This window comes from Medicago truncatula, chromosome 4, assembly GCF_003473485.1.
Source record: "Medicago truncatula cultivar Jemalong A17 chromosome 4, MtrunA17r5.0-ANR, whole genome shotgun sequence".
Classification (NCBI taxonomy): domain Eukaryota; kingdom Viridiplantae; phylum Streptophyta; class Magnoliopsida; order Fabales; family Fabaceae; genus Medicago; species Medicago truncatula.
Window position 1 is genome coordinate 57,214,811 of NC_053045.1, and position 16,482 is coordinate 57,231,292.

General features: G+C 33.6%; 3 protein-coding genes across 3 annotated transcripts; 2 read left to right on the forward strand and 1 right to left on the reverse strand.

Moving 5' to 3' along the window:
- Window positions 1-1,025: 1,025 nt before the first annotated feature.
- LOC11415165 (protein DMP2) lies at window positions 1,026-2,210 on the forward strand. Its single transcript, XM_003609501.4, has one exon. It carries the CDS (start codon window positions 1,171-1,173, stop codon window positions 1,834-1,836), a length of 666 nt encoding a protein of 221 aa, XP_003609549.2. The 5' UTR covers window positions 1,026-1,170; the 3' UTR covers window positions 1,837-2,210.
- Window positions 2,211-4,731: 2,521 nt separating this feature from the next.
- LOC11422339 (uncharacterized) lies at window positions 4,732-5,720 on the reverse strand. Its single transcript, XM_039833718.1, has one exon. It carries the CDS (start codon window positions 5,548-5,550, stop codon window positions 5,104-5,106), a length of 447 nt encoding a protein of 148 aa, XP_039689652.1. The 5' UTR covers window positions 5,551-5,720; the 3' UTR covers window positions 4,732-5,103.
- Window positions 5,721-11,137: 5,417 nt separating this feature from the next.
- On the forward strand, window positions 11,138-14,857 carry LOC11422340 (uncharacterized protein At4g15545). The gene is made up of 9 exons (XM_003609504.4): window positions 11,138-11,475; window positions 11,553-11,621; window positions 11,709-11,765; window positions 12,303-12,372; window positions 13,365-13,457; window positions 13,644-13,898; window positions 14,113-14,155; window positions 14,392-14,470; window positions 14,556-14,857. The coding sequence occupies exons 1-9, from the start codon at window positions 11,200-11,202 to the stop codon at window positions 14,646-14,648; spliced, it is 1,035 nt and encodes a 344-aa protein (XP_003609552.1). The 5' UTR covers window positions 11,138-11,199; the 3' UTR covers window positions 14,649-14,857.
- The last annotated feature ends 1,625 nt before the right edge of the window (window positions 14,858-16,482 follow it).

Consider the following 16,482-nt stretch of genomic DNA (forward strand, 5'->3'; position numbering starts at 1 on the left):
ATTCCAGTTTGTTCAGATCATGAGAGATTAAGGGCCTGTTTGTTTGGGATGTTTTTTTCAACTAAAAAATCACTTTTTTTTTTTTTTTTGTAGTGTTTGTTTCAAATTTAAAATAAAAAAAAAATCTATTTTGTTAAAAAAATTCATTTTTAGCCTCATGAAAAGCTATTCCTAGTAGTTTTTTCAAAATCTATTTTTTTTTTTAAATACAAGGGACTCAAGTATAAAAGCTTCGAATCCTAAAAAAAAAAAAAAAAAGATTTTTTATGATAGTAAGCAAACAAAAATAGCTTTAAATTTTTTTAAAAAATCTCTAAATTCTTTTAACCCAAAATCTATTTTTTTTAAAGCTGAAACAAACGCATCCCAAGTTTGACAAATTATTTTCACCGTTGAGAAATTTAGATGGTTGTGTCGATATATTTTTTTTGTCAACATATGCTAATATATATTTACTTATTTACAATTAATAATAAATATTTTTTTATAAACGAAATGACAAAAGTCTTTATAAACCTTCACACACACAAGTGGATGTGTAAGTTTGCACCTCGATCATGACGTCCGATCTAAATATTTATTATACATATTTTAAACATAAATATACCAAATTGTTTTTTTTTTAATATATACTATAACCGAATAAGAAGTGACAGTCGACCAAATTTTTGGCATATATGGAGGATGACTTAATGACAAATATATTCTAAGAAGAATGACACATAACATTCTAACTTATTATGCATAGTCCACACATCTCCACTGTATTTATTAAGTTTTTCCTTCTAGTTGGACTTTTATCATTTACGATAGTGGCGGAGTACTTGGTAATTAATCATTTAGGACTTGTTCAATATGCATGGAAGAATAGACCATATTACTACATTCGTGGAAATGGCCAAAAGCGTGTAATAAAAAATAAATTTTCAAAAATTGTGGATATATTTCTAAAGTCTCCATTATCTAGCAGCCTTAATTAAACCATTCTAACATAATTAGACCTAATAAAGCCACTAAGCCAAGTCCAAGATTAGGAGTCATTTACGACTAAGTCCCTCCCTGATCACTATTTTTCTCTTCTATAAAATCAATCAAACAATCACATAACATAGTAATAAAGAGAAAAACAAACAAGCAAAACAAAAGAAAACTTTACATGCAAATTGTCTCATGTCTACTAACATGGATCAAAAAAATGGAAATGAGACAATTGCTTCACATTCAACCTTTAACACGGAAACAACAACTGCAACAAGTACCATAAAAAAGAGTATAGGTGGAATTGGAAGCCTCATAAAACTACTCCCAACAGGGACAGTTTTCTTGTTCCAGTTCCTAAACCCCGTTGTCACAAATAGTGGTCGATGCAAAACAAGCAACAAGTACCTTAGCTCAATTTTACTTGTAATATGTGGTTTCAATTGTTTCTTTTCAACCTTCACAGATAGTTATACAGGAACTGATAAAAAGAGACACTATGGAATTGTAACAACCAAGGGATTATGGCCTTCACCACCAGCTTCAACTTCCATTGATTTAACAAAGTATAGGCTTAAGGGTAGTGACTTTGTGCATGCTGCTTTGTCTTTGCTTATTTTTGCATTGCTTGGACTTCTTGATACAAACACTGTGCATTGTTTTTATCCTTCTTTTGAGTCAACACAGAAGCAACTTCTTCAGGTTTTGCCTCCAACTATTGGTGTGTTTGTTGGTTGGATGTTTGTGATGTTTCCACAACATAGACATGGAATTGGATATCCTGTTAGTACGGATGATTCTCATGATGCCTCTAAAATTTCCAATGAATCTCCTCAAAATCCAATCCATAATGTTTAGTAGTACACAATATTAGGCCTCTCTAGTGGTGAATCATCTTTAATATAACTTTATATGAGCTCTGCAATCGGCTTTATGGTGCAACCATCTCGATTAGATTAAAAGAGAGAAAAATCTCTCTTTTAATTTAACAGAAACTGGATGTACGATAAAGTCGTAGAAGGTTCATTTTGTGACAGTATTTTTTGTGGGTTGAACTTAATTAAGTAGATTTTGTTAGGAAGGGAGTGAGTAATTTCTTTGTAAAACACGATCACAAACAAATCAGAAACAGATTGATTTCAGTATGAATTCTTGTATGTTTTTTTTTATTTTTTTATTTTTTTATTTTATGACTGCTGTAATAACATTTATGAGAGAGAGCTTTTGATTTATTGTGATTATAAATACTTTTCTCCTACAAAAATTGCTGGGAACAGAGTGCACAACAAAATATTTTAAAGCGTTAAATTATCTCATTGAAGGTAATAGAAGAAAATTCTCCATCCCTATCGATTATAAGACATTTAATTAATTTGACAACTAGATTCCTTTTTACCAATGCCTTAAATCCTTTTAAGACATCAAATGCACTAGACTTTTCATGTAATTAATGTTGGGCATCCTTTTAAGACATCAAATACACTAGACTTTTCATGTAATTAATGTTGAGTCATTGGGGAGCGCGGGGGACCGTCCACATCGAGGCTATAACAATCGCATAAGCGAGACAGACACCGCCCTTACCCAAAACTTTAAGACAATGGGTTTATAGGTCCTCTTACTTATAAGGTGTTCAACCTTTACTGTTTTATCCGATATGGTACATATAACTCACACTTGCACACAACAACACTCCTCCTCAAGTGTGAGTCCATCACTTTTCATCATGTTCCCCCTTCAAGCGGAAACTCTTACTTGCTTGTATTGTCGTTGCTGGTTTCTCCACAAACGGACCGACACGTTTGTACCGTCATTGCTGCTTTATGCGTAAATGGACTGGCTGCCTCGGTAGTACCCTTTGTCGAACGGGGCTCTGATACCACTGTTGGGTCATGAGGGAGCTCAGGGGACAGTCCACATCGAGGCTAGAACAACCGCACAAGCAAGAAAGACACCACACTCTAACCCAAAACCTTAAGGTTATGGGTTTATGGGTTCTCTTACTATAAGGTGTTCAACCTTTACTATTTTAGCCAATATGGAACATATAACTCACACTTGCACACAACGACAATTAAAAGTAAAGTCCATGTTTTCCTACTATAATCATCTATGAAGATAATGAAATACATGTTTTTATCATTTGATTTTGGCTTTGATTAGTCCACAAATGCTTAACTGTATTAATTCTAGTTTCACAATGCCCCTCTATAATGATTTCTTAGAAATATAATCATGACGATGCTTCTCTGTCATACAATCTGAGCATGTATGTACTTCAGCTTCATAGTGCCACAACCTGAGAAAACATGTATTTTAGTTGAGGAATGCTAGCAACACTCAGTTTTCAACATTCTCTTTAGCACTCATTCTTTTATTAGATAAAATTAATATATGTCCCACCACTTTGTGTGGGTTCAATTTTTAAAGTGTAGACCCACAATGATTTAAACCAATAAGAGTTTGAGTACTCAAGAAGGTGTTTAAAAGAGAGTGTTACTAGCATTACTCATTTTATCTTCAGTTTTATGTTCATTCGAGAAGCATAGAAAATTCAACATCCAAGTGAGCCACAATCTGAAATTCTAGCCATATCAACCAATGAAATTATAAAAGTTGTTGATTATAAGTGTTGAGGATCTAGGAATTAGTTTTTTTTTTCTTTCTTTTCCCTAAGTTCATATTCTTGTTAATTTCATACAATCTTTTAACGAGAGACAAGAATTGCTTTACGGTAAACAAGCAATTCAGTTTTTTATCTTGATTGAGGAGAACAAAATAGAGACTGGTAGTGGATTAAATTAAGAATAATTTATTGCTAAAGCGGGTGAAACTCGTTGGAGTTCTCACTTTAGGCCTATCACTAGTTTGATCATATGACTTTGTAAGGTGACATTATTGGTATACTTGAAGAAGTAGGGAATAATCCCTCATTTGACAAATATGGTGAATTATGCTTTTGCTAGATATGCTTCAATCATTTGATTTTATCTCCATATGATATATGATGATTGAAATTTTCAGATTTACAAATGATTTGAGTGTAGCACTATGAAAGCCTGATCGAGATCTTTTGAGTCTTTTGTCACTTGTCAATGCTACCAAACAAGAATTACAAGAAATAAGGAATGGTGGGAGGGAAGAACTTATATCTAAAGTTATAAAAATTTGCAATAAGCATGATATTGATGTGCTTGGTTTGGATGCACCATATGTGCAAGTGAAAAACCTAAGCGCCATGCTTCAACTTCGAATGTTTCTAATTTGCATCATTATAGGCATGATAGTTTGTTTTGGTGTTGTAGATTTGCAGTTGCAAGAGCTCAATATTAGGTTTGATGAAGAGAGAGAATATTGAACTTTTACAATATGTTTCATGTTTGACTCCTACATCATCATTTGTGCCAGAAGTGGCCGTGTTATCATCTTTGAAATTATGTTAGAAATGTTCGATGTGACTCAAAATTTGCACAGCTGAAAGAACTTTCAGATCTTTATGAAAAACTTGAAAAAACAAATAAGTGCAACACATCTGATAGCAACTACAAATGTTGAACAAGTTTTTGTTAGCTATGAAGTTTGTGTGAAGAGTCAAATGAGTAATAATAATAAGTTGTTCAATGATCGTCCTGTAACTTGTGTTTGTAACGTAAACGTGTTATCACTCATTTTCATTGATGCGTAATGGATCTTATAGCCAAACTACAAGGGACTAATAACAAAACTAGCTACAACAATTCCTTGGCAACCCTGTCGATAAAAGTCATCCACCACGCTTTATCAATTCTGATCGTCGATCTTGGTCAATATCGTAACAGATTGGTTATGATGTTTTAAGTGTTAACAATGCAAAAACAAAAATAAATAACTAAAAATCTATCATAATTAAACTCTTTTTAAATTAAACTGATATTACAGCCCTAATTTTACATTAACCTTTGCAAAGCTGCACAAGATGCTAGATACACATGGCTTGTATCCTATCACCCTCAATTTCAGATCTACCCTTTCGTTTAAAAAATTCACGATCGGTCAGAACTTGAAACCAGAAGCGTAGTTACGGTAACCGATACAAGTGGAAGTGGGTCAACATATGGTTATTTTCTCGGGTTCAACCCGAACCCATCAATTAAGACGGAGCAGGCGCCTTAGATCTCGCGTCGCAGAGTCATCAACCGTCACAGCCAACTGCTTCTTCATCAGAAAAGATGGTAAAGGAAGCGCGCTCGGCGACGGAGACAAACCAAACGCGGCAGATCCAGCGTACGTGTCGATCTTCACCGAATCCAACGATTTACCCCTGCGGAGAATCGTGACCTTCTCCACAGCTAAACCGCTGCTCTTCCCAGTGACTGAATCATCAACACTCGATCTCTTCAAGACCGCAGAAGCTTCCGGTTGATAGGAGCTCACGGCCACAGGTTTCTTTAGGCCTGGTCGGGTAACCGGTTTCCGGTGATACCTTGAGGTGACGGCACGGTTGTTGTAGCCGTAGCGGTTGCTCCGGTGAGAAAAGGGAGCAGGAGTAGGTGTGATAAAATAGTCTTGAGGGTATAAAACTTGAGTTCCCATGGAGGTTTGGATACAAAAGAATGGTTTGAAGTTACTTGAGAAGAAGAAGAAGAAGAAGAAAAAAGAAGAGGTTATTACCCTTTAATTTATGTTAGAAAAATGAAGAAGAATTAAAATGGGTTACGGTGTATGTGAACGTGGAATTGGAAATGAGTGGAGGGGATGGGGATGATATATAGCAGGTGAGAAAGGATAAAATATAGGAAAATGCACCGTCCTTGCCTTGCCATAAACCAACAATGACGCGTCATTATCAAAATAATTTAAATTAATAATGTAGAGAGAGAGGTGGCACCTCATTTCTGACTTAACAATTGAGGTGCGTTGTAGTTGGCTGACCAGAACGAGTAGCACTGTTTGTTTCCATGGGGTCATGGGGGACCCATTCTTGGTTGAGTCCCCTGATATTTTTGACACAAAAAGAAATCTTAAAATCAGAATTAGCTAAATAGGAGTATAAGTCAAATGTTTGTCTAAGCAAAAATCAGTTAGTATTTTGAATGTCATAAAAACATTTTTAGCATTTTTCGAATAAATATAATACTCGGTTGATTTTATAACGCAAAAAAAACTTATTTTATATATGTACTCCCTCTGAAAAAAAAACTTATTCCTTCAATATCTCATTTTATATATGTACTCCCTCTGTCCTAAATTATACGTAAAAAAAACTTATTTTCTCTGTCCCAAATTATAAGCAAAAAAGATCAACTTTTATCATATTTAATTATGTTTTTTTAAAAAATTGTATTTTTCAAAGGAAAATTAAATGCAAAGTGCATTCAATTTGATCTCTTTTTCATTTTCCCTGTAATCAACTACCAATGAAAATTGTTTTTACATCTTCCTATAAAACTTATTTCAAAGATAAGACAAAAAATTATGTTACAAACCACTCCCTCCGTTTCAAAATAAGTGTCGCTTTATCCAATTGCACACATATTAAGGAATAAAATAAAGTAGTCAAATGTCATAGTAATTTTACCAAATTATCATAATCAACTATTGATTTGTTTTTCATTAAAGAAAAAATAATACTTCGGAAGTAGTGTAACATAATATTAATTGAAGGGTACAATTGAAAATAAAAAGTTATTATTGCATTAAAACTGAAAGTGACATTCATTTTGAAACAATTTTTTTTTGCAAAAACAACACTCATTTTGAAATGGAGGGAGTGCTACGTTTTAATTTTCCTAATAAGTGTGATTTTTTTCTTATAATATAGGACGGAGGGAGTATATCTTTTTCAATTATAGTTATCATCATCATAAATGTTAAGTGGTCATTGAATTTGTAACATATAGGCGACAAACAAATTTTATACCTCAATATTTTTATTTTTCTTTTCATTTTTCACCTCTCTCTTTCACAATTCTCTTCATCACCATCACCACTCGTCTCCTCCCCTCAGTCATCACCATCGTCCTCCCCACCACTACTTCTTCATCACCACCATGCCAGCAAGAGTAGTAATAAAGAGAGAGAACACGATGAATGATCATTGTTTGAAGAGTGGTGAGTGGTCGTCATTGGAAGGGGGGAATTGTGAGAGAGAGAGAGAGAGAGAGAGAGAGAGAGAGAGGTGACTCCATGCAAGTGGTCGTGAGATCTATTACACCAATGAGAGTGGAGTGGTTGTAAAACACGCACTTATGAGGAGAAGAAGAGGAAGCGAAAAAAAAAACTAAAAAAGGAATAAATTTATTTTATTAGGGTCTTGTTAACCGGTACATCCATGGCAGTGGTTAATAAACTAAAAGTAGAAAGAAAAGCATGATTTACATTGAAAAGAGCAATATTTTAACTTTTAAAAAATAGAATACACAATTTTCAAAAAAATATTTCCTTTTCTAATTCTTTAATCAGTGCCCAAGGGGCACCGGTTAACATTTCTTATTTTTATTTAATGTACCAAATAGGCTTGTAATGCATTTTTTTAAGGTAAACATGTAGTATTTGCAAGAACTCGTCATTCATTTCGTTTGGTCTTGTCTTGAGAATTTTTACTGTTGAAAAGATTTTCTCTATAGTTACTGTAGAGATCAAAAGTGCCAAACTAAACAAGTAAATACATCATTAAGTGATCATTTTTTTTACATGTCATTATTTCTAAGGTTAATACCTCTTTTGGCTAAACGATTTTGATTTTGGTCCTTATTAAAAAAAACATTTGGATTATATCCTTGTAGTATCATATTCTTCATTTAGGCTTATGTCAACATAATATGCCCAGTGGCACGCTGACAGGGACATTTTCATTATTTTCTGAATTAATTAATTCTAAATATCTATTTTTACAAATAAGTAATTAAAAAAATAAAACAATACATCCGGACTTCGGCCCTCTTTATAATAAAAAAATAAATAAAAATAATAATACAGAATTTAAAAACAAATAAGAAAAATCAACATATTCCTCATTTCTTCATTCATAGTTCATGCAAAACCAATAATTCATCAAAACATAGAATGAGAAAAATTATCATGTTTGTCTTTTCTGAAATTCAATAACAAATCAAATCACCAGAAAATCATCTTTCGAAAATTTTATCAGACCTAAAAAATTAAGTGTGCTCCAACTGTCTTCTTCAATGGATGCTTCTACCGTATGAAATCATAATCCAGATTTTCATCATCATCATCAACAACAACAAAAGAACTTACAATTTAGATTTTCATGGAAGGTCAACAACAACAACAAAGTGAATTTTAACAAATGAAAAGATGAACCTGAGAATCAATTAAATGAACGGAAAAAGAAATCTCATCAATAATCTAAACACAATATATTTATCTCTACACCATTCAATTAGGTAAAAAGAAAATGAATTTCCATTTGAATCAATTGGTTAAACTCCAATTGGCATGACTCACTCATGACTTAGTCGAGTTAACTCATTCACAGCAAAACTCAAATCCTATATATTTCCTTAAAACTTCAAATTTGAAATCTCCTTCTCCCCCTCTTTTGCGCCACCTCTATGAACTCTCCATCTCTCTTTGATCCTTTGCGCCGCCGCTCACACTCCAAAATTGTCTCTGCCTCCCTTTCCCGATCTGGAATTTTGTTTCTTTCTATTATGGGTTGGCTGCGAGGATGCAATTGATGGAGATAAAAAGGATAATGATAGGGATGTTGGTGTTTGAAGTGAAGGGTTGTGGTTATAATACGAGAAGTTTTTGGTGGGGATGTTACTGTTTCGATAAAATGAAGAAGATAATAACATGGTTAAGGTGAAGAAAAATTGGGGGTAGTGATTGGGAGGGAAGAAGATGATATTTGGATAATGTTAAGGGAAAGAAGAAATTGTGTTTTGAAGAAACGAGTTTCATATGTTGAAAATTTTTTGGTTGAATAAAATGAGATGAGTTCTTTAATGGAGGTGGTCGAAAGGTAGAACATGAAGATGTGAGAAATTTCTGTATATTTATTTTAATGTTTATGAAATTTTAGTTTTGAATTCATGAATAAGCCATGTGTTAGGTGACCGGATAAAAAAAATGATGAACAACTTGAATTCGTCATGAAGTACCATATTCCCTCGGGTCACTATTATAAGCAAAACTTCATTTTTAGATGCATTGAATAATTAATGTATCTAGTAATAAAGATTAGTTACATTAATTATTTAATGTATCTAAAATGTGAAATTTTGCTTATAATAGTGACCTGATGGAGTATCTTATTTTAAACAAGGGATGAATACCACTTGCAAGTGGGAAGAAGTGAGATACGACTGACAATGAATCGAACCAACTTGAGAATAGTTTGAAATTGGACTCGATAATTAGTCTGTTGAACTTGGTTCATAAACCTAATGAGTTGAACTTGATCTGAAAATTAAATTCGTTAATTAAATGAGCTGTACTTGAGTTATATATAGCTCGACTGATTTGCTTCATTTGACTCCATTATGTATAATTGATTTCATATACTTAAATAGTCTTTTAGTTAGTTTTCGAAACTTTTTATATGTATTAAATTATTAAATATTGTTTGACCAAATTTGTTTTTTAATTAAATATTTAGAAAAATACCTTAGAGTTTAAACGTTTCCGTTCCTTTTTTTTTTTTTTTTTAAAAAAAGCTTAGGAAGTAGAAACTTTAACTTCATTATATCCCTTTTATTACTTTTGCAATTTCCAATTTCATTTCCGATCTCCGTTATTATTATGTTTTGGTTCCTTTTCATGTTCAATTGTCCACAGAAACAAAAAACTTTTGCTCTCCTTTGTTTTCAATGCAAAGAAGCTCTCTTGTCTAGTTGCTACGAAGAATAAAAAACTGAATTGGCTTAACTACTATGAATTTACATATTCTAAAAACCAATCTGTAAAGCTTACTAAAAAGCAGTGGCGGATGTTGAAAAAAAAAATCGGGGATGCCAAATATTTATGAAATATATATTAAACGTTTTCAAATAATATTCAACATAGTAAAATGGTGTAGTAGTATAAATGTTTGGTTGGTACAAGGAGGATGCTGGTTCAAATCCCACTAAGAGGGTGCCGGAGGGATCGAACTCGGGACACGCAAAACTGGAGGGTGCAGTGGCACTTGGGGGTCTCCAAAGAGATCCGCCCTTGCTAAAAAGGTATGTCATATCCACAAATTATCTACCATTTTCATCTCTCTTCAACCTAAGTTGTTTCCATTGTTTGGAAAGTGTTCCATTTTCTTTTCTTCCCTCTTGCACCATGTAATTCTAGTTTCTCACATTATGCTTGCAGACTGGTTTTTCAGGTCCTTGATGTGGTAAATTTGATGCTATATTGATTTTTTTACTACTGCGATTTAGAGACTATCAAAAGACTAAGCAGACAATTTGTAGTGCATGCTTCCCCGTTTTGATTTTCTAAAATGGATTTGAGTTTGGATGCTATACGTTTTGAGTTTTTTTTTAGGAAATGGTAAGTTTTTAATGAAAAGTTGTGTATTGAATTTCATTGAAAATTGTAATAGTTGACTTTTTAAAAGAATAATTACTAAATTTAGGATAATTAAAGAGTGCTCCAGAGGCAGCGTTAATTAGACCTTTTTTTTTTTTTACAAAAATATTTAATTTTTGAGTTATGTGATTCAACCAAACGAATTGAATCTAACGAGCCGAATCAAAATGTTTATGAACATATAACGAGCCAAACTCGAGCTAAAAAAAAAATGTTGTGTTGAATTCGAACCGAATTTCGAACTGAATCAAATTTTATCGAGTCGAGCTCAGACAAGTTCAACTCGACTCTGCTCATTTTCACTTCTCATTCGAGAAGTTATGTGTATTTTTGTCTTTTCTTGGATGGAGTTCTATTCTATCCATTTTCAAGTCTTTACAAGCCACACGTTGGCATCAAATATTTAAATCAATTTACTGAAGACAAAAGAAAAAACACACTACCATACTTCTAATCTTCTAGACATAGACCCCACCCCACGATCCAATAAAGAACAGAACAACGCTGTAGCCATATTCACATTTCACATTAAAAAATCCAAATAAAAAAAAATACTAGTAAACCAGAATAAACTTTTACCAAAGTTCACGAAAAGAATGTGAAACAGTCAGTAATAGCGCTGTAATTTTGAAAGTAAAAATAAAATAAGAAATTAGAAAAGAAAGAGAAGGAAAAAGTGGGAGGAACAAAGAAAACATGACGGCAGAATCGGGAGGTTTGAACTTCGATCTTCCCGAGGATGTCATGCAAGTACTACCGTCAGATCCATTTGAACAACTCGATGTAGCGCGCAAGATCACATCCATTGCTCTATCGACACGTGTCAAAGCCCTTGAATTGGAGTCATCGGAACTTCGCGCCAAGACCGCCGAGAAAGATGAACTCATAGCGGAACTTCAGTCTCAGCTTGAGTCTCTCGACGTTTCCCTCTCTCAAACCGCCGACAATCTCGTCCGTGCAGAGCAAGATAAGGTTTAATTTCCCATACTCTTTCTGTTTCATATTTTTTTCAGTGGTTGAGTTGAGTTGAGTTGAGGTTGATATTTTAGGAGAATTTGCTTAAGGAGAATGCTTCGCTTTCAAACACTGTCAGAAAGCTTAATCGAGATGTCTCCAAGGTCCGTTTATTTACTCAATTTTGATTATAATAATCCATCTTTGTTTTCTTCAATAAAATAGTAACTTTCTTTCCTAATTTCATGCAGTTAGAGGTTTTCAGAAAGACGCTTATGCAATCACTTCAGGAGGATGAGGATAATTCTGTAAGTTACTATTAATACCATTTTATTTATTTAATGCTGTTTGGCGCTTGCTGTCTGTGGTTAACAAGTTCTTTGTTGCTTACCATTTTTGTCTTCGCATATAATGAAGAGAATTTGGCATTTTGCTTCTGATTTCAATACAGGCAAATACAATATAGTCCTTGCTTGGATAAATAGCTTAATTAAGTATTGTTTATCATATATGTGCTTATGTATATACTATTACTATTTATATAACAAAAGATAAAATAATGTCAAACTATTTTCATACAAGTTATAAGTTGTTTTCATAAGCTACCTTAGAGAGCTTATGGGTATGCCATAAGTTGTTTATATAAGCTCTGTAAAACAGTCTGACAAGTGTTTTTGCTAGCAGATAAACAAAAACAAGTCAATCCAAACCGGCATTTAATCAATTTCTTAATTTACTGGATTGTGCTGCTATGGTGTGTGACTTGATTTAAATAGGCTAATGCTATTTGTTTCAAAGGGTATTTCCCTATTTAACTTTTTGGCATTTACTGGTATTTGACATAGGGTGGAGCTCCAGACATTGTTGCTAGAATACAGAGTCAATCAAGTTTGACTTCTACGTCTCAGTATGGAGGTACTTTCAACATGTTCTATGTCATCCCCCCTTACAAGTCACAACATTACATTTCTGTTTGAGTCTTGGTGCCCTCTGTAGACTGCTCTCTCATTTAGGCTATTGTATGATTTTCTCATTTATGCAATTAGCTTCAAGGTGCTTTTGGTTTAACTTTTACTTTTAAAGAGTAGACTTGTGACCAATATAGCTTCTTCAAATTCTTATAAGCTAATTTCCTTATCAATATAACTATATAAAGGATTTCGTATGCACTTCAAGAAACTGCCTAGCGGAAACTTTGACACATAGTTCTAGGCACTTTTGTCCATTGAATGCGCATTCAGCATCCTATTATGTTTCCATTTGTTGAAAATCATAACAATGGCAATGATAATCCATAAATTACTAGGGTTTGGGTCCTATCCTTTTCCTTTGGGAACATGCCAATGTCATGTTTGGAGAGGAAACTGCAAGTTTTGCTGTACTGGAATTAATTATTTCCGGTGCTGGATTTAAAAATCTTTTGTATAAGTTGTTTTTGCTTTTCTCTTGTTGAATGGTACACTGTTTTGCTATTAAAGAAAATGAGAGGATCCAAAGTTTTCCCCTTCCACATTTCTTGTAGAGAATAATAGAGGGAACATATCTTAATTATATCTTATATAAATTCTTTAGAATATTAGTCTAGTTTTGTCATTAATGTTGGCTGGCAATGTCATGCATAAGCTGCATGTAAAACAATGTAATTATTTTAGCCAATCAGACATTAATCAGTTACTTGTATATGATGGAGAGAGCACTGATAGAAACATTTTAGTTTCTGTTTACAAGAGCGGGAGGAGAGTTATAGAGAGATGAATAGAGGGAAACTTCTATATTTAATCAAGCCTCCCCCTCCATATTCCTCTCTCTCTCTCTCTCTCCTGCTCTTACAAACAGGCCATTAAAGTTGAGCTCGTTCAGCTGCACTTTTTCATCTTCAGTTCTGAGAGGTTCTCATTTTATTGCAGATAATGGCGCGTCATTTCAACCGTCTATATCTTCTTCAATGCCCCATGTCTCAGATAGTGAAAACTCTTATGCCGAGGATCAAGAATCTGATGGTATGTACTATGTATAATTTGTGAGGCAAATGCATATACATACATATAGTGTACATTTCAGTTTGCACTACCTAAAAAGACAATTTAGTGTCTCTTTAATTTTGAATGCGTATCCTGAAAAATGAACAACTATAACTTTGAACGTGTATCCTGAACTTTCTTGGTTTTTCCATTCCAACATTGCAGATATAAGACCGAGGGTGCCCTATAATCTCCTCGTAGCATCACAAAGAACCACCCCTCTGATTACTCCCACTGGTTCCCCTCCTAGTCTTTCTGCATCAGTATCTCCAACGAGAACATCCAGACCTATGTCTCCAAGGCGACATTCCATTTCCTTTTCAACCTCAAGAGGCACACATGACGATAGGTCTTCAGTGTTTTCCTCGATAGGTCACGGTTCAATATCAAGCTCTGACTCAGTAACAGGATCACAATCTGGTGAGTCCTTCCAACTGTGCTATTGTTGCATCGTGTAAAAAGATTACGTCTAGAAATGTTTAATTTAGGTCAATCTGTTTGGGTTACTTCTTGGATCTTGCATCCTTATGAAAAATTAGGTGCTTAATATTTCCTGCATTGCAACCATACAAAGAAGGTTTTCATTAGGTTATAATCTTTATCTCATTTTTTCTTCTTAACTTATGTGTCACAGGACGTACACGGGTGGATGGGAAGGAGTTCTTTCGCCAAGTCAGGTGAGGTCCCTTTTGTCTTCAAATTTTGAAAACTATTGAATCAAGTTCAGAAACTTAACTTCCACTACCAGAAACGTCAGTAGAAGACATGATTTACAAAGCGGATGCTATTCGTTTAGCTCCCAAATAAAAACAGGCGCATCTTTTACATATTACAGTGAATGGCTAATTGTTTTGATCAAATTAGATTGGTTAGGTCATTATTCTCTATTTTATCTCATGGTTGTTAATATTAGGAACCGTTTGTCTTACGAGCAATTTGGTGCATTCTTGGCAAATGTTAAGGAGCTAAATTCCCATAAACAAACACGAGAGGTAATTCATCTGGTCTCTGCCTTGTTTCCTCTTATCCTCTTCCACCATGCCTTTTTCGGTAAATAGACTGTATGCAACACTGCAGGTGACTCTACAAAAAGCAGATGAAATTTTTGGGCCTGAAAACAAGGATCTATACACTGTATTTGAGGGATTGATCACACGCAATGTCCATTGATGTTGTACTTAGGGCATTCTTATTCTAAGTTAATAATAACGGATACTTTTTGTCTCCTCATAACAACCCCATTTTTTCTTCACTGTATATTTGCATGTTTATTACCGTGTAATAAAACATTTTTTCCTGAACATGAAAGCCTGTAAATTTGAATGAACAATTAACATTTTAATATGAAGTGAATGAAAGAGTGTTATTCTTGTAACTCATTGACATCTCTTTTGTAATGTTAGTCATCATATAGTGAAACAGAGAACTACTCTCTCCCCCCAGACTAGGTCAATTTGGGCCGAACTGGGTCAACAAATTCTTTGCGTTCTCTCGTTGTTTTCTACTTTTGGCTTGTGTTTATAATTGTTCCATACACTTTGTTTTGGTTGCTTGACTATCCCTTACTCAACACATCAAGTTTGTTATTGGTGTGATTTTTCATCGAATTCGCAACAAAATTAACAAGGTCATTATAGTAAAAGTAATAACAATTGTATCAAACGTAGTAATATTTATTGATTGTCTTGGTTCGAGTAAAATATCAAAAAGTGACAATTAAAAAGGAACGGAGGTAGTAGTATCAATCAATTAACGCTGAAATTCTTGGAGAATACATGATTAGTTTCATATCCAATAAAAATGTAATATTTTGCAATTATTTTATAATTGTCATTTTTTTTGACTAAAATTCACCTTATAAGGTGAATAAGTGGAATGTCAGGGGTTCGAACTTCGGCCCCTGCATATAATAATGTATTGTCCTACCAACTAAGCTAAGCTCACGGGACGTCCATTTCACAATTTGATTGTTCTTATTAAACGTAGTACTCCCTCCGTTTCAAAATGAGTGTCGTTTTAGCAAAAAAAAAAAATTGTTTCAAAATGAATGTCACTTTTAGTTTTCAATGCAATAATAACTTTTTTTTTCCAATTATACCCTTCAATTAGTACTATGTTACACTACTTCCAAAGTATTATTTTTTCTTTAATGAAAAACAAACCAATAGTTGATTAGGATAATTTAGTAAAATTGTTATGATATTTGACTACATTATTTCATTCCTTAATATGTGTGCAATTGATTAAAACGACACTCATTTTAAAATTGAAGGAGTACTATCATACATTAAGGGTTTGTTTGAAATCGGAGAAACAAGAAGGAAGGAAAGCAAAGAGGAAAGAAAGAGCATTGAAAAACGTCGTTTCCCTTGCATGGTTGCATTGTCAAAGTGGAAAGAAAGTTTTATTTTGATGGGCCCACGGGCAAAAACTTTCCGCTCATGGCAGCGAAGAAAGTTGGGTGATTAGTTTGCAAATTGTAAAATTACAAAATGGCCATCGGTTGAAATTAAAAATTACGGTGGCATGTGCATGTTATGTCCTCCCAAGTCTCAGAACTTGGTTGGTTAAAAGCATGCTTCTTCAATTTTATTTTTTTTGGTACATGCTTCTTCAAATTTCCTAGTTATTATAATTTATACACTAGTTTTTCAACTAAAAAAATATAACATCAATTTTCAGTGTAGGGGTATTTATGTCATTTAAAAAATATAGATGTATCTTTCCTTTAACTTTCTTTCCACTTTTTTTTTGTACCAAACAACTTAAATAATCATCTTACTTTCCACTCACTTTCATTCTTTCAACAATCATTCCTCTTACTTTCTTTCCTTCGACTTTCTTTGATCAGAGCCAGCTCCATTGAATTTAATCTCTTTTCCTACTTTTCACAAAATATTAAACTAAAAAAGGTAAATATATCCTTAAATAGTAAAAAGGATGAAAAGACACGAGAATTGCTGTTCCCACATATAGTATGGCTGTGCCACACGAGTAAAATACC

Excerpts from the sequence above, each read along its gene's own strand:
- LOC11415165 (XM_003609501.4), top strand. The coding sequence starts at position 1,171 with ATGTCTACTAACATGGATCAAAAAAATGGAAATGAGACAATTGCTTCA.
- LOC11422339 (XM_039833718.1), bottom strand. The coding sequence starts at position 5,550 with ATGGGAACTCAAGTTTTATACCCTCAAGACTATTTTATCACACCTACT.
- LOC11422340 (XM_003609504.4), top strand. The coding sequence starts at position 11,200 with ATGACGGCAGAATCGGGAGGTTTGAACTTCGATCTTCCCGAGGATGTC. Across the intron at positions 13,899-14,112 it reads AGTAACAGGATCACAATCTG|GACGTACACGGGTGGATGGG; the intron begins GTGAGTCCTTCC and ends TATGTGTCACAG. Across the intron at positions 14,471-14,555 it reads CCCATAAACAAACACGAGAG|GTGACTCTACAAAAAGCAGA; the intron begins GTAATTCATCTG and ends GCAACACTGCAG.